At 38.2% G+C, this 27847-nt stretch overlaps 5 protein-coding genes across 6 annotated transcripts in view; 1 reads left to right on the top strand and 4 right to left on the bottom strand.

Annotated features, from left to right (window-relative positions):
* Positions 1-1899: 1899 nt before the first annotated feature.
* On the bottom strand, positions 1900-6203 carry dnajb6a (DnaJ heat shock protein family (Hsp40) member B6a). Its single transcript, XM_061296016.1, has 8 exons — positions 6025-6203; positions 4992-5095; positions 4053-4162; positions 3873-3938; positions 3324-3434; positions 3106-3252; positions 2810-3023; positions 1900-2712 (listed from the first exon to the last, which is right to left on the bottom strand). The coding sequence occupies exons 2-8, from the start codon at positions 5054-5056 to the stop codon at positions 2607-2609; spliced, it is 819 nt and encodes a 272-aa protein (XP_061152000.1). The 5' UTR covers positions 5057-5095; positions 6025-6203; the 3' UTR covers positions 1900-2606.
* Positions 6204-6708: 505 nt separating this feature from the next.
* On the bottom strand, positions 6709-13802 carry exoc3 (exocyst complex component 3). 2 transcript variants are annotated; one of them, XM_061295706.1, is made up of 16 exons: positions 13643-13802; positions 12812-13005; positions 12219-12438; positions 11878-12050; positions 11425-11637; positions 11060-11238; positions 10730-10846; positions 9876-9993; positions 9541-9666; positions 9332-9432; positions 9120-9230; positions 8845-8986; positions 8622-8744; positions 8383-8544; positions 8139-8260; positions 6709-7860 (listed from the first exon to the last, which is right to left on the bottom strand). In XM_061295706.1, the coding sequence occupies exons 2-16, from the start codon at positions 12959-12961 to the stop codon at positions 7656-7658; spliced, it is 2262 nt and encodes a 753-aa protein (XP_061151690.1). In that variant the 5' UTR covers positions 12962-13005; positions 13643-13802; the 3' UTR covers positions 6709-7655. The 2 variants fall into 2 exon arrangements, with proteins under 2 accessions (XP_061151690.1, XP_061151691.1); XM_061295707.1 differs by lacking the exon at positions 12812-13005 and having other exon boundaries at positions 13643-13798.
* A 2234-nt stretch (positions 13803-16036) lies between these two features.
* gad3 (glutamate decarboxylase 3) lies at positions 16037-20946 on the top strand. Its single transcript, XM_061296133.1, has 16 exons — positions 16037-16286; positions 16981-17082; positions 17380-17486; positions 17569-17704; positions 17859-17949; positions 18018-18130; positions 18213-18328; positions 18475-18554; positions 18949-19003; positions 19109-19225; positions 19369-19433; positions 19532-19610; positions 19815-19964; positions 20100-20207; positions 20277-20366; positions 20528-20946. Exons 1-16 carry the CDS (start codon positions 16265-16267, stop codon positions 20699-20701), a joined length of 1605 nt encoding a protein of 534 aa, XP_061152117.1. The 5' UTR covers positions 16037-16264; the 3' UTR covers positions 20702-20946.
* Positions 20947-21125: 179 nt separating this feature from the next.
* On the bottom strand, positions 21126-24767 carry buc2l (bucky ball 2-like). Its single transcript, XM_061295712.1, has 4 exons — positions 24512-24767; positions 22009-23724; positions 21872-21943; positions 21126-21151 (listed from the first exon to the last, which is right to left on the bottom strand). The coding sequence occupies exons 1-4, from the start codon at positions 24765-24767 to the stop codon at positions 21126-21128; spliced, it is 2070 nt and encodes a 689-aa protein (XP_061151696.1).
* Positions 24768-27733: 2966 nt separating this feature from the next.
* Positions 27734-27847, bottom strand: part of cahz (carbonic anhydrase) — a 2804-nt gene continuing 2690 nt past the window's right edge. Inside the window, exon 7 of the mRNA XM_061296013.1 lies at positions 27734-27847. This exon is cut by the window's right edge and continues 298 nt beyond it. The gene's annotated coding sequence lies outside the window, so the exon portion shown is untranslated.

The following is a 27847-nucleotide window of genomic DNA, read 5'->3' as shown; positions in this document are numbered from 1 at the left end:
CTGCAAATAACTACAGACAGTCCCTGGTAAGAAGGACTAAACGGATCACGGATGGATAGAGAGACACAGGGAGAAAGAGAAAGGGGAGAAAGAGAGAGAGAGAGACAGAAAGCAAGAGAGAGAGCGAGAGAGAGAGAGCGAGAGAGAAAAAGAGTTTCGTTCAGCACCAAGGACAGCTCTTCTTTGGAAAGCGGTTACTTGTTAGACTTCAACTCGCAGTCTGCCTTGTCTACATTTGATTTTCCCAAAATATTAAATATTACAGATAATAAATATTAATAAAGATATATAAATAAATATTCCAGCCTGTCCAGCCTGTTTTGTAAATTACAGCCACTGGTCTAAGATGAGTGTAGAACACGAGTGTTTGGTTTCGCAGCGGAAAGAAAAATTCTAACGCAGCAATATCGTGGAACTAGAATTACAAAGGTCAGCGTAACAAGTTCAGCAGTCTGCAGACACATAACATACTTTAGATGAGCCCCACAAAGAAAACATTTGCCAGACATGGAGCATTGTGATTGTAGTCAGTTTTGTTTCGTAATTATTCAGGCAAGGGGTGAATGCATTTCATTTTCAAACAATGAACATGAATTTAGGCAGGCATTCAATGGAGACAATTTCTTTTTATTTATTTTTGTCTCTTTTCCACTATATATGTATATGTGTGTATATATATACTATATATTAGGGGTGTAAATCGCGGGTTTTGTCACGATACGATATAATATCGATATAAAGAACTACGATACGATATTTGCCGATATCTTAAAGCCTGCTGCGATTCATTCACGATATATCGCAATATAGTGCTCTACGATAGATTTTTATTTTTTTTAATAAAAAATATAGAACAATATCCTGATTTATAACAATTCATACGCAAAATCAACAAGGTACTGCAAACTCTTTATTTAGGAAATTACAAGAGTATTGTAGTATACAAATTGCTTACTTTAACACTGAACTTTGATGGCGTGTTTTTTCTTTAAATGTGCGGCAAGATTTGTGCTCCCTGAATATTTGATCACCGCATGGCAGGATTTACAAACTGCACGTGTCTTGTCCGTTGAGTCATCTTTTCTTTGGAATCCAAAGTGCTTCCAAAGAATGACTTGAAGCCTAAAGGGGAGCCAATTTCCTCATCTTTTTGGACACGAGCCATAGCACCAGCCCAGGAGCCGCGTACTAGTTGTCGACTCCCCTTTCATGTGCAGCAACGGCGCGCACTGCTCCCTGCTCCCGGAAAGAGGAAGCAAGCAACAATGAACTGGATTTCAAAATAAAGTCGCGTCTAATGTCCGAGGTCAAACACGGTATAAATCGATGTTTACCTTTAGCATCGATGCCAATAAATCGTAGAGCATTATATCGATTAATCGACGTGTATCGATGTATATATATATATATATATATATATATATATACACACACACACACACACACACACACACACACACACACACACACACACACACACACACACACACACGCACACACGCACACACACACACACACACACACACACACACACACACACACACACACACACACACACACACTACCGTTCAAAAGTTTGGGGTCACAAAATTGTTTGGGTGAACCCAAACTTTTGAACGGTAGTGTATATATTTATTTAGATAATTATTTATAGATTATATATATAATCTTCTGTGTAAAAAATCTTATAATATATATGTATACTTATATTCACTGTGTATGTATGTATTATATTATTCATATTATACAAACATAAGATAATATAATAATATTTAAACTACAGTTCAAAAGTTTGGGGTCACCCAAAACATTTTGTGACCCCAAACTTTTGAACGGTAGTGTATATATGTATATATATAATTATTATTATTATTTTTCCCAAATGATCATGATTACAAGTTCAGAATGAAACTTAAATTTATTGGTTTACAAAGTACGCTAAACGTCTGAACGTCTGAAATACAGGAAAATGTATAGAATGACTCATGGTATTTGTGCATCATAGTGCAGCTTTAACATTAAGACTTAACATCAACAGGTATACATGCATCATTAAATAAAAGATAGAAAAATACATCGTACCAGCGCTGGAATTTAAAAAAAAAAAAAAAAAAAAAAAAGGTAATTAAGAACAAGGTTAAACAAGCAATAAACAGAGGGCATAATGCTTTATATATCTACCCACATTATATAATTCAATTTGACACTTTTGTAATATTTACAAGCTGAGTTACATTTTTGGAATGCCGTGAGCTGTCAGACACACACAAGGAGTGGACACAAAATATTAGTAGGGTCAGGGGTCATAACATTGTGGTCCCACACACTGAAGCATCAATACTAACCCTAAAATTCAAGGCCAGTTTCAGTTCAGAACTAGTTAAACATAACGCATAAGTCAACCAAATTCACAGATGTTAAACTTTAGATCACAAGATCTGCCAGAGGGGACTATCAATGGAATTAAACACAACTAATGTATATACATAAAAAAAACAAAAAAAAGCCCACACTATTATTACAACTCTTTGTTGCTTTTTGTTGTTGCCAATGTTTTGTTTCAAGCTCAAGTTTCTTGGTATTGTGCTGAGGTAACTTGTGGTTTATTATTTGTGTTCCAGTCGTAACAGCTGCTCTTTACCATTGATGGTTAGTGACCTCAGCTGGCCGTCCTCTTCCACCTCAACCCGCTCTTGACCATTCTCAATGATCCTGGAAAAGGAGAAATACGCAGTTTCTTTCTCTTCTCTCAAGAGTGAGACAATCCTGTTTCATATGAGAAATAAGATAAACAAAACTTTGTGTTTACCTTTTAGTCGTGATCTTCCTGCCATTGATGATTTTTGTCGAAGTAGACACAGAACGGAAGTTACCCATGCCTCCTCCCCCACCTCCCCCAAAGGAGCTGCTGGAGAAAGCGGTGAAGCCCCCGCCCCCGAGACTACCCATGGTCGTCATCTGACCCATGTGACCCATATGACCCATGTGACCCATGGGGCTCATGGAGCCAAACGTACCAAAGCCTGCAAGGGGAGAATGAAAATCACAAAACCTAAGTAAGTAGCATGGAGTGAATTCGATTGCCCATTGTTGTTGGTTTCTTACCTGGGTCAAAAGGCGAGAAGCCGGCACCAAAGGGTGGAAAACCTACAAAGCCCCCCAAAAATGAGCCCCCTGTCCGGTTTCGACTTGTGCGACTTTGATGGCGCCGTCCGCTGCCAAAAAAAGGATCATCACCAAATGGATCTGCACCTTGAAGAACAAGAGGAGAGAGTGAGCAAAAAGCTTCTAAATTAAGGAAACGCAAAACAAAATGGATTTACCGAAAAGGTCTGCAAATGGGTCCCTGCCTCCAAAGAACTCCCTGAAGACATCTTCTGGGTTACGGAATGTGAAGGGTTCTTGGAAATGATCTTCATTGTGGAAGTGCCCACCTATAACAGATTCATTAAAAACATTTGGACATATTTAGTAGTAATTAGATGAAAACTACACTACCGTTCAAAAGTTTGGGGTCACACAATTGTTTGGGTGACCCCAAACTTTTGAACGGTAGTGTATATATTTATTTAGATAATTATTTATAGATTATATATAATCTTCTGTGTAAAAAAAATCTTATAATATATATGTATACTTATATTCATAGATTATATATAATCTTATACAAATATAAGATATAATTTATAATATTTAATTCATAATATTTTATTATAATATTTACACTACCGTTCAAAAGTTTGGGGTCACCCAAACAATTTTGTGACCCTAAACTTTTGAACGGTAGTGTATGTGGAACACAAAAGTGAAATTTTGTTTAGCTTCAGTCTGGGAAACCAGAAGAATTTTTTGAGGATGGATGATCACATTACCTCTCCCTCGAGCACCCCTCGTCAGTCCTTCTTTGCCATATAGATCATATGTGCTTCTCTTGTTCACTGATAGAAAAAAAAAAAATTACATGGCCCACCATTTACAAAACAATTTTATGGACAACAAGACCACAGTAATTAATGAAGTACACATTGGCAAATTTCCAAGATATTACAAACCATCTGACAGGACTTCATAAGCCTCTGACAGCTCCTTGAATTTCTTCTCAGCGTCTTCTTTGTTTTCTGGGTTTTTATCGGGGTGCCACCTCAGGGCCAGTTTTCTGTACCTGTCAAAGGTCAGTGCAAAACTCAGCGGCATGAAATACACTTTTTAAAGCATCTTCTACTGTCCACTGCATGTTTTTTTTAGGTCTGTCAAGAGCAAAGCAAGTGTACAACATGAAATGAATTAATCATAAATAAACTAAATGGTGCAACATTCAGGATGGAGAAATGAGGCCCATTTTCAAGCAGACCTGAAGGTGAGCCTGTCAATAAGAAGTGTCGGAACTGTTACGTCTTTGCTCTTGTCGCATTATAAGATGAACAAGCACTATTTCTGAGATACAATGGATCATAGTTCCCACAATGAGAAGTTCTTGAGATGAGAAAAATTGGGCCGAGTCGAACAGGCTTAACAAGTGCTAGTGGGTGTGGTTCATCAAGGCGGTACAGCCACATTGTTTACACACCAGGATGGGCGGAGGTTATCGTTACTTGTGTTAATACATTCTACACAAATGATATCTTTTGAAATAGAACAAAAAAGTACAGCATGCTAATTCAAGGTGATGATGAAATGCCATTAGCGGTTTACTTGAATGACGTATACAGTTACAACAACACAAATGTAAGTTGTGTTGACTCTTCTGGGGCTATACGAGAAGACTTGGAAGGACCCAGCCTGCAAAGGCTCCTCAAAAACAAATCCTACGAATTTGGATGCGCACATTGCACTGTCAAGGGTCGAACCGTCATGTGATATTCACAAGCTGAGCCCTTAGACACTGATATCATGTTGTGGACATCAAGTGGTCTTTTTCAAAAAAGGACAGTTTAGAGCTGCATACTGATATTTTTAATATTTGTATAAACTTGTAAAACGTATCAACTGACGATTTCTTTATGTCCTCTGCAGACGCATCTCTCCGTACTCCTAGAATCTGGTAGTAGTCCACCATAGTGTGTGGCTGAAGAGCACTACAATGGGTCTAAGGAACCTAAAAGTGAAAAGCAAATCATACAGGTCAAGAACAACCACAGCATGTGAATTGTATCAACATAAGCATATCCAATAACATTTTTACTGTCATTCATGCCTACTAGGGATTGCATGGTGCGATCGAAAGGTCACCCATTCATCAACAAAGTGCCATGATAAGGCATCACATCAGAGTTCTTCATCTTCCTACTCTTCTTCAATGTCAAGTGGGTACCACCACCCAGTGTTCAAATAGGAAATGAGACTGGTTAAATGGTTGATAATCAAAATATTGAAACACTCTTCTTATTTTACTTCTTGCACTTATCGCAAACATTCTATAAACCCAATATACTTGATTTCACTTGTCAAATGTTGCTGTAGTCATCTGCTATGACATTTAATTGAACTTCCTGTTTCGAACAACCGATGACTCAAAAGTTTGAAAATTGTGTTCCCAACGTTTTTTCATACGACTATGTCGTTTGGTTTGCATTACATGGTGGAATTTGTCATAAATTAATTTCTTTGCATTTGCCTTGATTTACTCTCTTCTCAATGGCCTCGTTTAGATCATTAATATTATGTACTTAAAAACGTTTACACAGAGCTATTTCGTAACTGATTCTATCCTCGATTTACACATACGCGTTTCAGATAACAAAATATTATTTAACCAATTAAAAATAACAAAAATAAAATGTGTACTGTATGCTGGAATTGTGGCTGAAGTTTGCTTTATGTGACCGCATCAACCCTTACAAACACAGCAATAAACGTTAGATCACACCCATCTTAAAATCCCCCTACAAGATTATTAAATCTACCTAGCAAAATGATGGTGGCGTTTAGCTTCTGCTACATGACGTATAGTGAATGGGTCCGTGACTAGCTTAGCCCCGTGCGGTTGAAAACATCACATATGCTCACTGTTCAAATTGATCTTACCTAAAACAGCTTCGGCGATGTATGACGTAAAATGATTCGTAGAAGTGATAACGAATCTCTTGAAAAGGTTTCCCGAAAGCTAAACAGTTTTTTTCGTGCCACAGTTTGCGGTTTCTTGGATTAGTCGCATCGTCCAGCTACTGAGTCTTCTTCACCTGAATCTGCTGCGCGGATGCTATTTTTTTCAACTCACCCAAACACCCCGCCACCAACTGGACGCATTAAGTATGGAAACGACTGCGTTTGGGTTCAAGAAACACAACTTACTTCGTGGTTTCTTGACTCTTCCCATTTTGGTTATAGTTTATTTTCCGATTTTGAAAGCAGGTGTCAAACTCAAGCCCCGGGGGCCAGATACGGCCCACCACATCATTTTATGTGGCCCGAGAAGATAAATTGTATATCGAATTCGTGTCGTTACTAGGATGGCAAATTGTTTTCACTTTTAATATCTTTTTTTTTTTTTTTAATATTTGACCAGTTTTTACTCATCTGATTTGAAAACGAGTTGTTTGTCAGTTTGTTTTGTAGCTTTTACTGTATGAGATGCTCATACATTTATTTGGGTTCACAGTCATAATAGCTATGACTACAAAAAACGAGTTTGACACCCCTGTGCTATATGAATAAAGGTTTGATTGATAATTGAGAAACATGCAATGAAGTAAAGGTTATAACAATACATAATTTGTAGGATTTATTCAGACTGATAATTTACAAATACCACCGATTTTTGCAAACGGAACACACACTATATACACATAAGGGTCACCAGGTCACCCTCAAGGACAACCCAGGGCCTTTCCAAATATATCTCACCAGTAATGAGACATGGTTTATAAGTGATCATTTGAAATGTAAACAGGCAGATTGAAGTGAAGTGTTGCTTTGTAATATTCAGCTGTTTTCAAACAGGAGTTGCTAATGGTATGTACAGTTGCCTGACTTGTGTGAGGACAGTGTGCATGTGGCTGGTTGAAATTTGAGTGAATTTATTTTCAGAAGTGTATCAAACGGCTAGCTAGGGCTGGCTGTCACTATTGAATATTTATAGAATTGATCGATTCATTGTAAAAAAATGTTTTTACATTATTAAAAAAAAAAAAAAGATTACTCGTTAATGGACTATTGCTATTAGTTATTGTTTAATGTCAATTACACTGGAATCAATTTAACTGTTATCGGACTTTTGTAAGTCTGAAATTTTAAGTTAAACAATAGCGCTAAATAATCAATTATCAAAATTGTTGATAAGATGATCAATTCATTCTCACTCTACTGGTAGCCTTCTTCACTAACGAGTAGCCAAAAGGTGATCATTATAATAGCTTTCTCAGCTGAATGGGAAAAGGACCGTTACGGTGGAATCCAAAACAAATGACAAAAAAGCTGATTAAGCACTTTAGTTCCTCTGTATGTCCTCAATGATTCTTAAAGTTTCAATTATGACATAGATATATTTGAATGGGCAGTTCATTTTTACAACGGTAAATTTACAATTTTCTGGAGCACAAATCAGCATGGCGATTAAACAGCAAGTAAACAGAAACAGGAAGGTGCAATAAACAACCCAGTATCCTGAGGTGAAAATCATATTATCCTTTTTGAAGGAAGAAATGGTCAACATGGCTTTATTTAAGCAGCTTTGCAGTTGCCATGGAGGTCATGGTAGTCATGGTAGTCATGGTGATAGTGGGCACAGTGATGTCTTTGAAGATGGGCTGTGTGACACCTGCATAAGATACTTTGTTCTCGCTGAGTGTTCCGATGATCATTTGGCGCATATCCCTGCTCGCATCACCGCGCACCGCTAGCAGCGCCTGGATATGCTCCTCCCTAAGGGGACAGTAAATCATCCTGCTTTCAGTGTACAATGATTTCTGGTATAATTATGATTTCACTGATACATCATCATCATTTAAAAGGAAGAGAGATTTAAAAAAAAAAAAAAAAATTGGTGGTACATATAATGGATGGATGGATATTACAAAGAAAGTAAATGAGAAATTGCAAACAAACCTCATATTCATTATAAAGTATTTTGCATATTTAATAACGTCAGTCGCTTTTGATATTTGAGATCACACTTAAATACGCCAATTGAGCCCTGGTACCTGATGTCAGGGTATTTGGAAACCAGCGTAGTGACCTCCAGGAAGAGCAGTGTCGGGTCGGTCAGTTTGAAGACTTCAGCAATGGCCACAATAGCGCCACATAGACGATCTGTGTCTTCTCCCTACAACATAATAATCTTCATTAACCATAAACTTCATTCTTATCCGCCTAACAGATGAACCATTATAGGTACAGTTGTCATGCAAGTTTTGCACTTTGGATTATGGTAACATGAGAACTCACAGCAGCCAGTTTTCTGAAGAGGAACCTGAACTGCTCAGCCTCTTTGGTCATTCTCTCAGCTCCTTCCCTCCTCTCATCAGCATTCTTAAAGGTGATCCTCTTTTGCATTACCGCCTTAATGTAGTCCACCACAACCCTGCGAAGGGCTTCACTTGTCATTTCCTGCACACACGGCACACAATTATTTTTAGGTTCGTCGCAATCATAATGATTATGTTCTGCACAAATGTATTTCTTACCTGATTAAAGGGTTTCTTGATCTTGTTAAAGTCATTGAAGTAGTCCTCCACCGTCACACAGATAGTATCCACAGCATGAGATCCTGTCAGCCATTTTCTGGTTAGAAGTTCACTGAGGTGATGCTGGAAATGACAAGTTAAATGTTGATAACTGCAAGATTATATGCACAGTATAATTTGGACACCTGAAACATCCAGCACATAAAACTTGTCACCTTCGTACCTCAAGGTCCAAGAAGACTTCATCTAAGAGGAACTGACATCCCTCCTTGGCCACCTCGTTGAGTGTCCTCGCGATGGCAGCATCACTGTCAGTGGGCTCCGAGGACTGAGAATACTTTCTCTTTAGACTGTTGATGGACTCTCTAAACAACATATTGGATGTGTGTCAAACAGTATTAATATTGCATTGGTAGTTCCATTATTGAAGTAATGAATAACGGAGCCCCAAAGACAATTAAAAACTAATAATACTTAGCAAGTAAGACTAGCACTTACTTGAATGTCTGGCAATTGTTTATGATGGCGATCATGTATTGCACGTAACATTGAGGAAGCTGTCGATCTCGCAGATGTTCTTCTTTATAGGCCACGGCCTCTTCTCTGTACCTACAGGCACCACACAGCATGGAGAAAATGTTTAAGTCGACACTTCTCTTGAACAACCTCTGGTCCAGACAGACAATCGATGGTAACAATCAAAACATTACCGAATGAGGAATGAGTTCATCTGTTTCAGGCAGAGCTTGAGAACCTGCTCTTTAAAGTCTCCATCGATCTGAGCGGCTACTTGCAGGTTCTGTTCAAACATCTGTCAAAAGCATAGAATGATAACACACAGAAAATATATACATCAGACAAATGTTACAGGTAAAAAAATAGCCTCTTAATCTGAGTGTAAAAAAAATGTTTATGCTACCTGAAAGACGATGGCAGGCAGTGTAGTTTGATAGTACCCATCCTGATCAGCCTCAGGCTCTGTTTCTTTCTGCCAGTCCTTCTTGTCTGTTTCAAGAGCTTTCCTCAGCCAGCCGGTAATATTAGACTGAAGACAGAAATAGCAATAAACATTCAATGCAAGATGTATTTGACATAGGTGTAATGTTAAGTAATTTTGTCAAGGTGAATATATTAATACAGAAACATTCAAATGAAAATGTGTTGAATATTCCTTGACTGATAAATTAACGGTTTATTTTCTCCATCAAAGAAATGTTCCTTCCGAGTCTGCATTTTATCGATTGTGGCGCTTACTGTGAAAGTCTGGACATATTTGCTGAGTAAATCATCCACCACATCCTGAGGTAGCAGAGACTCGAGCTGGTTGATGTCACATTCAGCAATAAGCTCTGGATGGCCCATCATCTCTGCACTATGAAGCACACACAAGAACAATGTCTGATTGCTTCTTAGCGCACTGGCAGCAGGACCAACACTGGGCTAGATTTACACAATCCGTGGAGAAGCAAGGGACTTTTATAGACAGTTTTTTTAATATGATTTGAAACTTACCAAAAATATTGCATCAAAACATATCCGAAACAAGAACTGGAAAAAACTTGATTTAAATGTCCAAAAAATAAAAACATTGGCATGCTCTTTAGGAGGTAAACATTCCATAATGCTACATGATAAACATTCGGTACTTGAGGCATTGTGTGTTTAAATATACCGTATTTTCCGCCCTATAAGGCGCACCTAAAAACCTAGAATTTTCTCAAAAACCAACAGTGCGCCTTATAGTCCGGTGCGCCTTATATATGGACCAAATTCCTAAATTTAAACTGGCCCAAAGCATTGTGTCATGAAATCAATCATAAGTGGCCTGCTGAAGACTATGAATCATGACTCAAAAAGACTATGGATCATTATTTTATGATTATAAAGTAATTTGTTCCGTCTGAAGTTGAAATAAAAAAGATAAAATGGAGAATGATTTGATTTGGATTAAAAATCTGACATGATGCATTAATGGTGCGCCTTATAGTCCGGTGCGCCTTATATAAGGATAAAGTTTTAAAACGGGCCATTCATTGAAGGTGCGCCTTATAGTCCGGTGCGCCTTATAGGCCGGTGCGCCTTATAGGCCGGAAAATACGGTACAGTACCTCTTATAGGTATTGAGGACCCAGGTTAACATGGACACGATTTCATTCGCTTCCAAGTCCTCAGATGCCAGTTCTTTGACACGAGCGGAAACGGCATTGTGGTAAAGACGGAAAAACCTGAAAGACATATGCACACAATTATGAATATTAGCAAACAATAGACGCTTCCAGTCAAACAAATATCAAAATTCATTTGTATTCCTGTAATGCATGTCCTCCTCATGTCCATGTCCTCTTATTAAACCTTTCAAAGTAGTAAAGCTATGCGACACAGAATTTTTATAATTTGTAGACTCTGGAAAGTGAGAGGTTAGGAGGAAAAATGTTCACCTGTTGAAGGTGTTGTAATGTGGTGGGAAGCATTGAACCATGAGGTTCTTGACAATGATGAGGTCATCTAAAACATATTTCCTTGTTATCTCCAGAAGACGAACAAGCCACATTTTATCAGCTTCTCTCGTCACTGACTGTGTGCCCTCGATGCGGGTGCTGACAGTGCCCTCCAATACCTGCATTAGATACAAAAAAAAAAAAAAAAGACACTTAATTTGGACATAAAACAAGTCAATAGTTTCTTAGCTAAAAAATGTTCACTGGCTTTGTGCATCATCAATATGGTTGAATAGCAAAAAGCTAATATTATCGGACTGCAGAGGAAGCCTGAGTAAAAGTGAAGAAGAAATAATTCCTCTCACCTGAAACATTTTGTCTTTCCATCTTTTGGGTCGTCCAGGCGGGATGAAGCCTGTCTGTTTTTTACGGTCAACCATCCGCCGGTCGATTTTCTCCTCACGTTCAATGATACGAACCACTGACACTAGCATGGTGGGGTCACGACGAACAGTAACCATGGCCCTCTGCAGAACCATCCATGACTGCTTGGCAAGCTCATCTGATAACCGCTGAACCTGGGAGGAAAGAAGGGATTGAAAGGAGCAGCAAAACAAATATTTACAGTTGACAAAGGACAAGCATTAAAAAGTTTTTCCTGTTTTTGCACACAACACAATGCATTCAGGTTGCGTTCACAGCAAAGGAATTCACAGCAACGGTGAAAAGCCAGGATCAAAATCACAAATTTGGATTAACTGCCCAAACATAATACACACGCATTGCAAAAATCTTCACCTGCTTTTGTTTAAACTTACATCTTCAAAATAGATGGAGATGAGATGCATGTCACTGGTGTTCTTGCTGTCCATGCGGTATTGCTCATACATAAGATCATCTCGGGAGCTCTCCAGATCCATCAGTTTCCTGTGAGCCTGAAGCAACTCTGCCTGCTCTATCAGCTGCTGGGTCTCTTCCACAATCTCTGGCACTGTGACAAGACATGTTGCGGTGTTATATTTTGTACGCTTTTCACAAACTGTATTAGGAATGAAATATGAGCCATGTTATGCAATGTTTCGAGATAAGCAGTATGCAATGAGTGAGATTATAGACCTGCTCCTCGAGTCTCTGAATCAGACCTCAACTGAACACTTACCCGAGAAAATGTTTTTAAGGTTTTCCACAGCGGAGGCCAACTGACTATGTTGAACGACAGCATCTTTGACATCTTTCAGGTTCTCTATAGTGTTGATGCTCTGCCTCCAGTCTTTGCTCACATCAGCCAGGGAGCTCTGGATGTCCTTCACGTCGAGCAAGGCACTGTGCAACTGAGTTAGTCCGGTGCGGACACCGTCCAGCTGAGACTGGATGGCTGCCTGAAAAACATTCGCATAATAACCTTGAATTACATTTCAAGAGACAAGAGAAATAACAACAGCCAAAGAACCGCACTTTAGTCGAGTTTGGTGCTCAGAAATTAAACGTTCTTAAACATTATCATCTACGGTCACGTAATTTTGAATATCTTATACCAAAAAAGAAATTTAATTATTTGAAAAGTGCATTTTGTGTTTATCTGCCTTATCTGTGTCTAATATTAAAATTTGGTTTGATGATCTGAAACACCTCAGTCTGACATGTATGCAAAAAAATGAATAAATCAATACTTTTTTGGGGTACTGCGATGTAGGAGAAGCATTGAATCGCATGACATTATGGACATGACAAAACAGTTCTTCATCTGATCACCTTAAGCCTTGCTTCGACAGAGGCTTTCTTTCTGGCCTCTCTTCTTCTATACTGCTCCACTTTGTCCAACTGGTCAGATCTCTGCAGCATTCCAGCCACGCGCTGAACAGCTGTGGCAACCGCCTCACGGCTTGTCTCCTCCATTCTCATGCTCAGAAGTGTAACGCTTTGTCCATGGGCTTTATGCAGTCATACTTTGAAGCAGGGAAAGGTGATACAGTCACCACATCAGTCTTCTCACTCAAACTATACAATTATGTTATAACGAAACAGGGTTCACCAACATGGTGTACATGTAGGCAACTAGTTATGGAGACACAGTGGTTATATGGCCAGCAATTCGCAGTTTACCGTTATAACTACGAGTACAAATTCCATGCCACTAGAATTGAGCATTCTCAACCATTTCATTTTATTTTTCAATCTCCCAAGCTTATATTCTTTATGTTTATTAGTTTTAAATGCGAATGGTGAAAATGATAGCAAGTTGCTGAGTACAATAATTAATTGATCATTTATTGAGTTAATCTGTCATGACGACAATATCCTTACATCTTTCATAATTGATTAGATTTCAGATTATAAATGCTCCGAAAGATATTGTTCACACTAATTAACAATGTGCATTTTTTTTATTGACACGACCATTATTCCGAATGATACGTTGTTGTTTATTTCTTCGACATGCCTTTAACGTTGTTCGCTGTGGTAGAGTTGTCAGCATATTGACGTTTACAATTTTCAAAGAAGATGCTAAGCTAACTATCAACGTAAACCGACGATTCATAGGTGGCATAAACGGCCAGGAATGGAAAAAACAAAAACTCTTACGTTGTGGTCTTCATAATCCAATGCTGATAAAACAAACAGGGATCATCTTCGGAAATAATGTTAAAATCACTATGAAGCAAAGTAGTGGTTTATGTTATTTGATACTTTTTACTTCCTAGTTTGGCCCCGCCTACATTTGATACTTCCGGCTTTCCAATCTTCTTCTTTCAGCATTAACCAGCATAGGACAACAGTAGTCTTTCTCGTTACTGCCATCTATCGACTTCTCTCAACTGCAACGCAACAGTTACTCGCATTGAACTCACTCCAGGTACAAGTATGGTCATCTTCAATCATGTTCAGTCTATTATTCTCTTTAGTTGAATACTTTCCCCCACCAGTTCTGTTCTTGGTCATAATATACCCTGAAAAAAAATCTTTACTCAAGCTTTGCACATAATTTTAATATAGTCCTTGGGTTGTGCAACAGTGGTGGCAAAGTACAGATTATTTTGTTTAGAATAGCCCCTGTTAAAATAATTTTAATATATCTACTCTTAACTAAAAAAAAAAAAAAAGGACTGACTGAAATAAGGTTAGATACCTGAAAGATACCTGAAAGAAATATCTTAAATACATTAAAGTACCAGTATTCAATGTAATAACATAACTAATGGGATTAATTGCTTTTTTGGAAACTGATATTTTATAATTATCTTTCATTGTTTCATAAGTAGGCTAATTCCCTGGGTATTCTGTATGTTTGCCTCTATACAATTTATACCTACAGGAGATAAAGGGATCTGACTGGCCAGGCTCCAGCACCCGAACCCAACCATCTATCTATTGAATAGATTCTATTCTCTACAACTTGTTCAGGTTCACGGTGAGCTGGAGCCTATGCCATCTGATTTGGAGCGAAAGACAGAAAGCCCTTTAAATTCACATTCACACCATCACACCAGATTGAGGCTCTAGCGACTAACTATTAATTACTTTATTTAATTATTAATTCAGGTGAGCTATTGTGGATTAGAAAGCACATGAACATGTTGTTGTTATCTATAATTTGTTAATATTTTTTTGTGTTAGGAAATCAGTTGATTCTTCTAAGCTTGTCTCTTTTCCTTGCACACATGAAGGGAGAGAGTACCGTTTTTTTCCGTGTATAGTGCGCAATATTTTACTAATTTATTGTCCTAAAATCTGGGGTGCGTATTATACATGGGTACAAAGAAAAAAAAAAGTTTTTTTTTTTTTTTTTTTTTAAATAAAGTCATGGTACAACAAAACCAACAACAGGACTGACCGACAAAAACGTGGAACAAAAAGACAGGGTGACATTACCAAAGACAGGAACAGAATGACAGTAACACATGCAATGATCCAACGGTGAGCGAGGGGCAGACAGGACTTAAATACAAAACACGTTACATCGATTGAGGTGACACAGGAAGAGCGGGGTGACACGAACAGAAACTATGGCAACCTAGACACATAGCAAAACTGGGGACGAGACATGACAAATCTCCCCCGAAATAAAACTCACCTTTCTTCTTGTTTGTTGTCAATCGCGCATCGCATTCAGCCATCCTGCCCAACACACTTAGTAAAATTCATAATTGACGACACATCGTTTGATGCGATGGTGCAATCCTCGATGGTGTGTTATTGTCAAATATTGTTTGTTTTTTAATCTCCATCGCGGACCGGACGTCATACGGAGGCCGCCATTACAGATGCGCAGAACGGTTGCGCAAGACACGTCAGCTATATAAAGAGCGAGAGTTCAGTTCTCCACCTATTAGTTTCAATTCACAGTTTAATTAGCAGTTTCAATCAGCAAATAACAAAATGCGTATTACAGGTAATATTTTATTTCACAACACTTTGCCTTGTTCCTTTCGTCTCTGCTGTTCATTTCAAACACGCTCCATACGACCGCAATGCTCTTGTATCAGACGCTCGCTCGATCACCTGCGAGTTTGCCGTCTGTCACAATGTACCCTACACAAATCCGAAACATTTGTTGCGGCTCCGAGTCACGACGAGGGGCAAGTTTTGGTTTCCAAGGTTGTTTTTATTCCTCTTCAACGTCTCTCCCATACAGAGCCGCCTCTTCCCCTGCGCACGGAGCGCGGTGGTGCGTTTAGGGGCAGTCGGAGAAATCAACGCCAACAAAAAAAATGACATCCAGCCTAGTTAAGACCATACCAAAGACTTTAAAAATGGGACCCATTGCCTCCCTGCGTGTGTGACGATCTTTGGGACTTAAAAAAAAAAAAAAAAAAAAATTAAAAAAAAAAATTAATAAAAATTGGGTGCGTATTATACATGGGTACAAGCTTTTTTCCAGCATCAGCATGCCATTGTTAGGGGTGCGTACTATACATGGGGGCACACTATACACGGAAAAAAACGGTAATTGTATCATCAGCAACAAGTCTCCCCTCCCCTCTTTTGGGTGTGTTTTGTGTGTTACTGCTGCTTTCTGCTACTTAGACGCCTTTTGGGTGTCACTCGAGGTAACCGTGTCTGAGAAGAATACCTTTGACCACAGGCAAAGTTATTTGAGGAAAAGTCACTGAGTAACTGATGTGACTTACACCTACACTTTTTTAGTACACTTCTACACCGAAACTTGTATTTTCCTTTGTTTTGAAAGCCAACGTTTGCACTGATATGGATTTCTTACAGCTACCAGGTAAGTGTGATTAGATGACACTATGAATATTGATGCGGCGTGGTTTTAATGGTGATTTTAAAATGATACACTACCGTTCAAAGGTTTGGGGTCACAAAATTGTTTGGGCGACCCCAAACCTTCGAACGGTAGTGTATATATTTATTTAGATAATTATGCATAGATTATATATATAATCTTCTGTGTAAATTTTTTTATAATATATATGTATACTTATATTCATAGATTATATCTAATCTTATACAAATATAAGATAGAATTTATAATATTTAATTCATAATATTTTATTATAATAATATTTACACTACCGTTCAAAAGTTTGGGGTCACCCAAACAATTTTATGACCCCAAACATTTGAACGGTAGTGTATATTTTTAACCGTGCTAAATTGTTTATTTAGATAGATAGATAGATAGATAGATAGATAGATAGATAGATAGATAGATAGATAGATAGATAGATAGATAGATAGATAGAAAAGACGTCATAGTAAGCCATTAGAAAAAACGTTATTGTAAGCTGTGTTGTTGTTCACTATAAGACATTTGAATATTAAACAAATGATTCAGTACACCCTCGCCACCAATGTCCTTGCAGTGTCCTTAAGACAGACACCAGGTGGACAGGTAGACGGCTGGCCAACTTTACGATATGAGGATCTATTGAACATATTGAATGTAATGTTTTTTCCAGACAGTGTCACAAGCAAATCAACCAAAATGTATAAACATCCTGAGGACTCACTCAGGGAAAACAAAGACACGGTGACTGATTTCAGTGACATTTACTGCAAAGGTGAGAGTTGAACAAGGCAACAGTACTTCTACAGTTTGCCTATGACATCATTATTTTTTTTACTATTTTCTGTTCACCGCAATTAAGTTTTCAGTGAAAGACCTCACATTAAATATACCACCAAAATTCAGTACAAGTTATTACAAGCATTCATTTTAATGAGTATTGACAACAGAATCATCAGTTCAACCCGAATATAACTGGTGCAAAATTCATGTATGCCCTCTTTTCTTGGTTGTGTAAAATGTGCAATTGCATATTCTGGAAATCTGTAAACGTGTGTGTGTATGCCAATAGATCTTTTGCCGACTTCAGGGGGAGAAGGGATGACAAGGGAATTTCTGCAGGAAATTGTGAACTTATTAATAAATTACATTTGCAAGTCCTATCACCAAAATTCCAAGGTACTTCTCTCATAACCCAAAAGATTAAATAGGTCACCAGTTAAGAGGCAATGAAAGCAAACCAATGCCTATTATGTTTCAGGTTTTGGACTTTCACCACCCTCACCAACTCAAAGAAGGACTGGAAGGCTTTAGTCTAGACCTGCCTGAAAAACCAGACACTCTTGAGCAAATATTAGTGGATTGTCACGACACGCTGAAATATGGTGTCAATACAGGTGTGCTTTTTGTCTGACGTTTGCCCGGACATTCCTGGAAGCATCTTTTTTCTTTCTAACAATTGCGAGCTGTATCTAAATTGAATTTTGATGATGAATATTTTCCTATTTGGACTGTACTATATGTATGACCTATGGCCTTCTCCCTTCCTAGGCCACCCTCGTTTCTTCAATCAACTGTTCGCAGGTCTGGATGTGATTGGTATTGCTGGTGAATGGTTGACAAGCATAGCCAACACAAACATGTAAGATTTTTAGAGGAAAAAATTTCAGATGTTGTATGTGGCTTGCCGTATAAAAGCATTTTTTGTAGGTTTACATATGAGGTGTCTCCAGTCTTCACCCTAATGGAGGAAGTTCTACTGAAGAAGATGTTTAGCATTGTAAGATGGTCTAATGAGGAGGGAGATGGGATCTTCTCACCAGGTAATGTCTGTGTCCTCTAAAAGTCTGCGACTACAAAGTCAATTCTGTATATACTGTGAATAAAATGAAATGTTCCCTGAAGGAGGAACAATCTCCAACCTGTACAGTATACTGGTGGCAAGATTTTACTTCTACCCAGAAGTGAAGACAAGAGGAATGGGAGCTCTGCCTCACTTGGCTCTCTTCACTTCCGAACATGTAATCAAATTGTCTATATCTGTGATATGTCTACTACTGATGGATATTCAAGAGTGTGTCGATAACACAAAAAAAAATAAGGGTGATTTTGTTCCTAAAGTCAGACAGCTGAAGATACATAATTCATTGTGGTTTTGTCTCGACAGAGCCACTATTCAATCAAGAAGTCTGCTGCAGTACTGGGACTGGGCATTGAAAATGTGTTTGTAGTGAAATGTGATGAAAGGTATGTTAAGGATGCATGTTTGTTTTCAAACCTTTTATAATACACAACAGTGTACATGTTTGCTCACCTGTGCTGTCTTTTGTGTATGGTTTGCGCACATTCAGGATTTATTCTGACCTGCAAAGCCAGATCAACAGACATTGTTAAATTGATATTGCCTACATGAATTACAGTCCATTAGGCGGTCATAATGTGATGTGCATGTAGGACAATAAATCAATGAATAGGCTTGCTTTGGCACAATGGTGCGGCCATCAGAACATTCATCCTTTATGTTTCATTATTCTCATATTTTCTCCGTCTAGTCGTAGACAAAGAAAGTGGAACGATGTAGAATACAATATGTACATTATGTAGCACATCGACAACCTTTTCTACTTTGGAACTTTTTCAGAGGGAGAATGATTCCAGAAGAACTTGAGGCTTCTATTCTCGCGGCTGAAGAAAAGGTAACACCGCAAAATGGGAAAATTACGTTGAATGGATGGGTTGTTGCTTTTACGCAATGTGCAACAATGACAAAGGTGGTACGTACTTATATTTCTTCTCTCCAGAACATGGTTCCGTTCTATGTGAATGCAACGGCTGGCACGACCGTGTATGGAGCTTTTGATCCCCTCAATGCCATTGCGGACATCTGTCAGAGACACACTTTATGGATGCATGTGGATGTAAGTCCCGGCCAGAAACCTATATAAAATTATTTTTGTAATCATTAAGTACAAATATGGCTTCGGATGTGTATTCTGTATGCATATAGAATGTAGAACCTACAGTTTTGCATTTTGTGTTCTTTTTCACTCCTACTTTCCAGGCAGCATGGGGCGGATGTTTACTTTTGTCAGACAGACATAAGGCGAAGCTACAGGGCATTGAAAGGTAGTGCATTAGTAAACAAAACATATTGTGTACATTATTTTTCTATTAATATGACTCAGTGACAGAAAGCTCTAGTTAACAAAATGGATGTTTTCCAGAGCGTGGTCAGTAACATGGAACCCTCACAAAATGATGGGTGTTCCTCTGCAGTGCTCAGCCATCCTGATCAAGAAGAAAGTAAGATGACTGTTTTATTAATGAATTATTTAATCAAGAAGATCAAGAAGAAAGTAAGTCGAGTTTTATGCATGTAATTTATTTATTCATCTATTCATTTATTTGAATTACCATGCATGGCAAGTGAGATACATCTTCACAATTGAATCAAACTATTCTCCACGTTTTATCTACCTCATCCTAATGAATTTTATTTGTCCACAGGGCCTCTTACAAAAGTGCAATGAACTTGGGGCTCCATATCTCTTCCAGAAAGACAAATTTTATGATGTGAGCTATGATACTGGAGATAAGAGCATCCAGTGTGGCAGACATGTGGATGTCTTCAAACTTTGGCTCGTGTGGAAGGCAAAGGTATTACTATTACAAAGAGTGAGAGTGCCATTCACAAGTAGTAGTATTACCATTTTTCATCTACACTCATATTTATAGTTCACCATTTTGTCCTTTTTCTAGATGTGTTAAGTATGATTGCCTCTTTTTTCCCAGGGTACAGAGGGCTTTGGAGCTCAGGTCAACAAGTGCTTGGGATATGCAAAGTATTTATATGATCTACTGCAAAGGAGGAAAGATTTCGAATTAGTTTTCAAAATTCAAGTAAGCAAGAATTTGTTTAGATCTTCAATTTCATAATCTAGATACATTCTTCCTCTGCTTTTCACACAGCCTGAGCACAGCAACGTGTGTTTCTGGTACATTCCTCCAAGTCTGAGAAGCATGCCACAAGGTTCTGACAGAGACAAGAGACTCCATCAGGTCTGTAGAGATTAGAACACAAATGCTTTATTCCAACTTTATAGAATTGCACAAGAGTCACAATATAATTCATTGACACCTTGTTGTGAAAGTGCTATTAAAAAAAAAGATTGTACTGTAGCATCTTATATTGCTGTTGATTATGCCCCACTTGACTCCAGGTAGCTCCTCAGATTAAAGGAAGGCTGATGGAAAAGGGCTCTGTTATGATTGGTTACCAGCCTACAAGTACCAAAGTCAATTTCTTCAGATGCATCTTTGCCAACCCTGCTACACAGCACGAGGACATAGAATTACTTGTGGAGGAGATAGCCCAACTGGGGCATGATTTGTAACAGAGTGGCTCAAATTGGTTTTGTTTTAAATATATACAATTCAATTTCTTGGTGGCTTGCAACTATGATCATTAAAATGTTTAATTTCATTCTTTAAACAATCTTCAGGGAATCAATTACAATATACAAGCATTGTGCCATTTGCAGAATGTTTAAGACACTTAATCTTCATTCCACAATTTTTTTCAGCATTCATTTACAGCACAGTGCATAAACTGTAAAAATAAAATGCCAAAATTTCACAAGGTAGTGTTATTTCATTGTTTGTCTGGCAATACATGTACTTTAAGTGATTTAATCAGCAAAACTAGAGCATGCTTTCCTAAACACTGAACAAAATGGATACTGAGCAAATTTTAAATAGTTTTAATAGAATTCAACATAGAAATTAACATTTAAAACCGTCTCAATGAACAATTAAAGTTCAACGTTGTAGATCTTCATCTGCACCTAGAAGAAATTGCAAAAAAACATTGTTTTGGTTGTCTTAATGAAAGGTTTATTATGCTATTTTCAGCAGTTATTTATTTCAATGTATATGATTATATATAACCTTAGGCATAATGATGATCTAATTTCTTATTAAATGATTTTTTTTTTTGTGGCTATTCACAAAACACCTGGTTCACTAAAACCCCGCCTCCGTTGACCCCCCAAAAAAAAAGAACAGCAATGAGTAGTGCCTGAGCATATTGTAGCGATACTGGAATCATTTTAGAACTTATTTGATGCACCAAAATCAGAGCAGCTGCTCGTGAGCTTAAGTTGCAAGGGGAGCTGCTCTGAGAATCGGAGCGTGTCTGCAGGTATGGTGGTGGCTCCTCACTGTATGACATCACACGGATTGGTTCTATATGTAGTATTCAACATCTGTTGGTTAAAGTCTTCCCCTCAAAAGATTGAGGGTATGCCATTTTTAAATAAATGCAGATAAACTATTTGGGCTAAGCTAGCAATGCTGTAGTTCTTAAGGTCGCTATACAACTGCTGATACTTACCAATTACAGATCACCATAAGATACTTACTTGGGGCTTGGCACTAAATTCATTCTTCATGATTGTTGTACTTTGCTGGGGAATAAAATATATTTCACATAAAAGTCAGGAAACTTTGCTTTTTTGGTGTCGGCACTAGAAATAAAAACCAGCTCGTTTGAAACAAAAACATACCAAGTCGTTTGTTTCTCCAGGGACCATATTTCTTCTGTATTCGTGCATTCGTCAAGATCCCTTTCCGCACAGCTAGAGATAATCGCGTGTTAAGTATACAGTTAGACAACTGATAAACGAATATTGCTACGGATTACCTCGATGTTTTACTTTTGATCCCACATTTGACTTTAACTCTTCAAATGGATATTTGGGTTCGTGGAATTTATTGCAATGGCAGCCAATGCAAAAACAATGTCCCATTCTTCCTGGAGAGAATTCAGCTGTTCTGGGATTAGCCAGAAGAACACAAAGTTGATGATTGCTCAGGTCATCATTGCTTTCCACTTCAGGCACCGATTTCACAGCCTCTGTATCATTCAGTGTGCACTTGGCTGTTGATGGGATGTTTTCTAATGAGCTTGAAGGAGTTTCTCTTTGGTCAGCAATGCATGGAACTTTCACCTGTTGCACATCATTACATGCATTCTGATTTGGGCTTTGATTACCCGCAGGTTCAGGAGACCCACTTTCACCAGAAGGTGTGATATCACTCTGTGAACAAGTCAAAGGTTCATTTTTTGTAGGATTCATGCCAGACTGCTCTTTTGGAGATTCAGGGGATTGAGCCGAATTCCTTCTTGGAGTTTGTGGTGGGTTTGTCTTCTGCGCCGGGGTACTGTAAATAAGACAACCACCTGACATTGGCGCAGAATCTGGGGTGGGCGGGTTTATGCTCTGGTTTCCATCACAGTTACCTAAAATAATGTCGTATTGTTTTGACAACCCATCTTCAGGTTCCTCTGCTATCTCTGCAACCATCTGTGACGCCGTCATATTTTGCACAATCCATTCCTTACTAGGGATAAAGGGTCCTAAAGATTCCACAGACCACACCGACTCATTCAATTTCCTTTCGACTCGGGGAGTACTTAAAGGCAATTTATAAGAGACACTCCCAGAAGCATTTTCATCTAAGAGTCTGTCATTTTCTTGGGATTCATTGAACTCATTCGATGACTGTGCACCTTCATTCTGGGAATCAGATGACTTTTTAGAAAGAGGCGCCCCGACTTCTCCACTTTCTCTTCTGTATCCTAGAAGCCTGGGACCGTTCCCAGTCTTCTTGGCAGTATGAGAAACAGGCCCCTCGTATTGCTCACGAGTTTTGAAAGCCAGCTGATCTTCATTGTGAAAAAGTTCCTTCTCTGTTGCTTTCAGTATTCCCTCCTGTGGTGCGCCAGCTCTCCAACACTTTAAAATATCACTGACAGAGACATGCCTTTCTTGAATAGACTCATCCTCTTGTTGTGAAGAGTTACACATCGGGATCATACTATCTTGAGAGCTCACTGACCATATATTACAACGGTCATTCTTGCAGGGAGGGCCATTTTCATAATTGCACATGTCTGCAGGCCCATTCTGTTTTTCTGATGTTTCACTACAGGACTCTACAGCTTTATTTTCTGCAGAACTGGGACTGCTTTTTCCACTGCGCTGGACATCCATGTCCACGCTAGGTAAACGATACTTCTCAACCTCGACAGAATCTTGTTTTTGGGAGCTAGATCTGCAAGATGGAGAACACGAAGCAGTTCCTGTTCCGGAATCTCCATGAACGCTTCCCTCTTTGTCACTGACAGAGCCTTCAGAAGGTTCCGTTTGGACTTCAGAGTTGGTTGTTTGACGAACACTGAAAGGAAACGGACCGCGAAATCTTCTCGTCTGGTTTGGGTTCTGATACGGTGGGCATTGCGCATGGACCATGGGGTGTAGAAAATGTCTGTAGTCAACATGTGGGTGGGGCATGACGTAAGCTGGCGCCTCCATATAGGGGGAAGGTGGGAATGGGGGCATAATCATCCCATAGCCTGAGAAATGGTAGAAAAAATAAGGTCCAAAAGTTAAATTAAAAAAAAAAAAAAGAAAATCTGTTAATATCATAAAAGCAATAGAAAACTATAGAAGGAATCAATTGTTCTGTCCGAAATATGCAAATATTTAAATTATGTAACTATTAAACAGCAAATGACAACCACAGCATGTTTAATTTTCCATCGTTCCCAATCTTTATGTACCATGCAGGCTGTTACAGTCTCTGCCCATGGCTTGCTGGGTGACATTGGTTCAGCTTTCAAAAATACTTCCTGGCAAGAATATTTTCTGTACTTAACAATACCGCTTTGAGAAGGACATTGCACAGCTCAAAAGTGAGTTGCAATTATTGCTATCCATGGCAAGTTTCTCAAAACACAATCTGTTCTTGACAAACCAGCTAAAGGCCTCCAGCTACTGAACAGCCACCAATGATTAAAAACACAAAAACACAAAGAAAAGTCTAGCCATTGATCGTTAAAAAAACAACAACTTGCCAGGCAGCAAAATAGCAATGCTGCTTCAAGTCAAGTAGCAAGCCAGTGGGAAGGGAATGCTTAAAAAAAACAAAATTTACATGTATGCCTTAAAACTGCTGAGTTTAAAAAATTGGACCGACCCAGGAGAGTGGGTCAATATTTTTGTTTGGTCAAATTGATCCAATTTCCTGTGTCGGTCAAATTTGTCCACCTAAATTGGGTTATTTTCGACACCGCAGTTTTAAGAGTGTAGTGTTTACAGGACATATATCTCTGAAAAGCAATGAGGCCTCGTATTACATACCCATGCCTGAGAATCCAGCAATCGGGTTGTAGGGGAATGGCATGGGCCACTGGTAGTGGAGAAATTGAGGTTGAGGTGGAGGCGGAGCAGGGACATAGAAGACAGGTCTGGGATGGTGTGTTGATCCTGGGTCTTGGCTCGGGCATCCTGGTCCTGTGTCCGGCTGTCTGGTGTTTGGTACACCACTGGTGGCACGAAAGTGCCGTGCCCGCTCTTGTTGTGGGCGAGCTGTTGGGGGTCTGTTAGCAGCTGCCATGCTGACTATAATAAAAAAAGACAAAACCAAAAAGCAGTTCTTTGGTCAAACGCCTCTGGATCAGTTTAAGAGTTGACAGACTAAACGCTAAGAAGGAACAAATACACACAAATCACTGGACATGAACACTTAACACACTTGAGCAAAAAATAAAATAAAATAATAAGTAGAAAAAAAAAAGAAACTAGAATATTCCACTATTTGAATGCATTAAGAAATAAGTTTTAACTAAACTGCTTTAGTCAAACAGTTGTACTTCAAATAAAGTGGCAAATTTTGCTCGTTTTAGTAAATATGCAGAACAAAAATCTTCCATACTTAAAATATGTTGCTTACATAAAAGCATTTTTTTTTTTAAAATAGCCTTAGAATGACATTTTATGTCATGATTCAGTGCATTTTTTTTTTACAGTGCAAGTTGGAAATTCAATAAACAATTCAGGCAAGGCATGTGAGAAATCAAATTGCATTGGATTGTCTCACCAAAAGTGCAAAACATTGATCAACTCTTTAAAATAAAAAATAAAAACAACAGCTCCCAAGTTACAGACAATACTGCTGTCAATTAATTCTAGGGTTAGCAAAATGAAACATTGGAATTTACATGCAATAGATGAAGTAGATTAGCAGAATTTGCAAGACCATTTATTTATTTTTATTACTTACTTGCTCAGTCAAACTACCAAGCTTGTCTTTGTCATCTGCAGCAAATGGAATGCATCAAACTTGGTGACCATATAATTGCACCAAAATAATTTCTAAAAAAACATTCGGGATTATTTACCATTATCATTAGGACAAAAAACAACAGACTAGTTACCTTGTCAGGAATGTCAGTAGTATTCTGAATAACCAAAACCAACCCACCTAGAAACTTAGAGGAAGCATCACACGCATGCTTCTGCACACCTGAATTTAAGTAACTACTCATCAACCAAGTGTGTGAACTTTCAACTCATTTGGCTTCAAACCCCATCAACGGTGACGTCACACATATTATTTTCTGAGCTGCAAGCGTTTGACCTTTTATACACTAGGGGGAGTCAAACTCTAGCGATAACATCGCTGTATGTTGTTTATCAACGTATTCAAACCCCCCAACCTCAATTAAACTAGGTACACAAAATGTCATTTTCAAAAATAGAACTAACTTTTCAGATATTGTCTTATTGTGTCTGAGAATGAAGAATCATCTGGAACACACATTTTAGGATGGACGAAATTGTTGAAGTTAGAAGACAAAGTTAATTTGTTAAATATCTGTTAAAATATTTGCAATCAAAACATTTTCATTCATGAACAGTTGCTTGTAACTCTGGTTACAGTTATTATTCGAGTTTTAAGCAAAACAAAAAATATTAGCCCTTAGACTAATTTGTCTTTTTTTGTTTGTTTCAATTTTAGCAAAAGGCACAGATGAAAACCATCTTCAATATCATCCTTTTGTCTACTTTATGACAGGAACATACAGTTGCTATGGTTACTGATGTCACTCAGCCAGGGAAAATTGTATTGAGGAATATGGGGGGATGGTTATTGTGGAGAGCAAGGGAAGGGAATCCTTTCATTATGTAAAATTTCTAGTCAATACTGGTTTTGTTTTGCGGCCTTCTACCATAGCACCACAGAGTCTGTCTGCATCATCTTCAACCGTGTCCTAATTGTGCCCTAATTTTTGTACCAAATTATTTCTATTCATCAATGCCCCTTTCATGCACGCACACACACGCACACACACGCACGCACGCACACACACAGTGCTGAATTGGAAAGGACATGGTTGGCCATATTCCTCCACTGCAGAATGAATGAATGAATGAAGTCTTCTCCTCGGCTCGTCAGCCCTTTCAATTCAATTAAATTCAGTCAAGATCGTTGTTATGATTATTATGTTGCAGGTTAATGAAACGGTACAGAGTGAGTGACATCACTGAAAAGTACTAGATTACAATACAATTGTCTCTTTATTAAAAACTAAGGGGAATTTATTATGATAAAATATGGTGACAACAAACTCCACTATTAATATTGAAAGACTCTTAAACTCGATGTAAAAAACATGTAAAACTTGTACATGATAATGCATGCAATCAGTCAGCATATGTCTTGTTTGAGTTATCACAATGTTCCTTGTCTGATAACAGTTGTGTGAATTGGTTATGATAAACCATACACTCCTCTACAAGTCTATTGCTCTTGCTCGATAAGAGAGAGTAGACCCCACCCCTTATGAATTTACATTTTAAATAATAAGAGGGTACTTTTAAATAACTAAAATTACTATGTCACAGAGTGGAAACACAACATGATTTAATTCATGGTATGAATATTAGGTTTGCATTTCTTTAACATGTATTTACAATTTTCTACATAATACTATCGTCACTTAGCTGAACAATTTGTAACAAACGTAAAGTAGCTTTGATTGATGATACAAACTGCATACTTTTTTAAATTAATTTGCCTCAATTAAAAATATGGAACGTTCTGGTAGTTCAACGCCCTCAGTTAGTATTATCTTGCCTCTTATTTTGCACCCTCCAATACTATCTAGTTCAAATCACATTCTAATGTCACTGCTATGTCTTCTGTTGATGTTGACCTGTCAGTTGATGTTACATTTAGTTGTGGCCTTGTTTTTTAGGGCACTACTCATGTTTTACTCACTGCCAACATCCTCAAGCATCAGTCAGGATGTCACTTGAGTCCATTGAGACAGAATGTCCATAATTCGCGCAGTTTTAATCGCAAGTTATCCGCATGGGACGTGAGTGAGCATGGATATCAACAAGATTGATTGACATGTTGACTGACCGATCTTGTCATTATTCACGATGACAATTATTGATTGAGGTTTTTCTGGTACCACAGAGCACGTATATAGCGTATATCTAAAACAATTCAAGATGCACTCTGTGTAAATGAAAGACACATTCATACAACAAACTCGGTTCGAGTGCTGTAAATCAATGTTTCCCATTCTTTATTAAGCCAAGGCACAAGTTTTACATAAGAAAAAAAAAATGCACACCAGCAAACAAAATATTACAAAAATAGCATAACAGGTTAATTACCATCTA

This window comes from Syngnathus typhle, linkage group LG13 (assembly GCF_033458585.1).
Source record: "Syngnathus typhle isolate RoL2023-S1 ecotype Sweden linkage group LG13, RoL_Styp_1.0, whole genome shotgun sequence".
NCBI lineage: Eukaryota > Metazoa > Chordata > Actinopteri > Syngnathiformes > Syngnathidae > Syngnathus > Syngnathus typhle.
The sequence above is the reverse complement of the archived record's forward strand: the minus strand, read 5'-3'. Positions and strand labels throughout refer to the sequence as shown.

Bases quoted from the DNA above. Each gene is read 5' to 3' on its own strand.
- buc2l (XM_061295712.1), bottom strand. From the start codon at position 24,767: ATGGCAGCTGCTAACAGACCCCCAACAGCTCGCCCACAACAAGAGCGG. The intron at 23,725-24,511 runs GTATGTAATACG...ACCATTTCTCAG, and splicing joins TGCTGGATTCTCAGGCATGG to GCTATGGGATGATTATGCCC. The intron at 21,152-21,871 runs GTATGTTTTTGT...AATTTCTTCTAG, and splicing joins CTGGAGAAACAAACGACTTG to GTGCAGATGAAGATCTACAA.
- gad3 (XM_061296133.1), top strand. From the start codon at position 16,265: ATGGATTTCTTACAGCTACCAG. The intron at 18,329-18,474 runs GTAATCAAATTG...TTGTCTCGACAG, and splicing joins CTCTCTTCACTTCCGAACAT to AGCCACTATTCAATCAAGAA. The intron at 19,004-19,108 runs GTAACACCGCAA...TCTTCTCTCCAG, and splicing joins TTCTCGCGGCTGAAGAAAAG to AACATGGTTCCGTTCTATGT.
- exoc3 (XM_061295706.1), bottom strand. From the start codon at position 12,961: ATGAGAATGGAGGAGACAAGCCGTGAGGCGGTTGCCACAGCTGTTCAG. The intron at 11,638-11,877 runs GTAAGTTTAAAC...CTTTCCTCCCAG, and splicing joins TCTCCATCTATTTTGAAGAT to GTTCAGCGGTTATCAGATGA. The intron at 8,987-9,119 runs GTAAGTGCTAGT...TATGTTGTTTAG, and splicing joins AACAATTGCCAGACATTCAA to AGAGTCCATCAACAGTCTAA.
- dnajb6a (XM_061296016.1), bottom strand. From the start codon at position 5,056: ATGGTGGACTACTACCAGATTCTAGGAGTACGGAGAGATGCGTCTGCA. The intron at 3,435-3,872 runs GTAATGTGATCA...AATCTGTTATAG, and splicing joins GAGGGGTGCTCGAGGGAGAG to GTGGGCACTTCCACAATGAA. The intron at 3,253-3,323 runs GTAAATCCATTT...TTGTTCTTCAAG, and splicing joins CCCATTTGCAGACCTTTTCG to GTGCAGATCCATTTGGTGAT.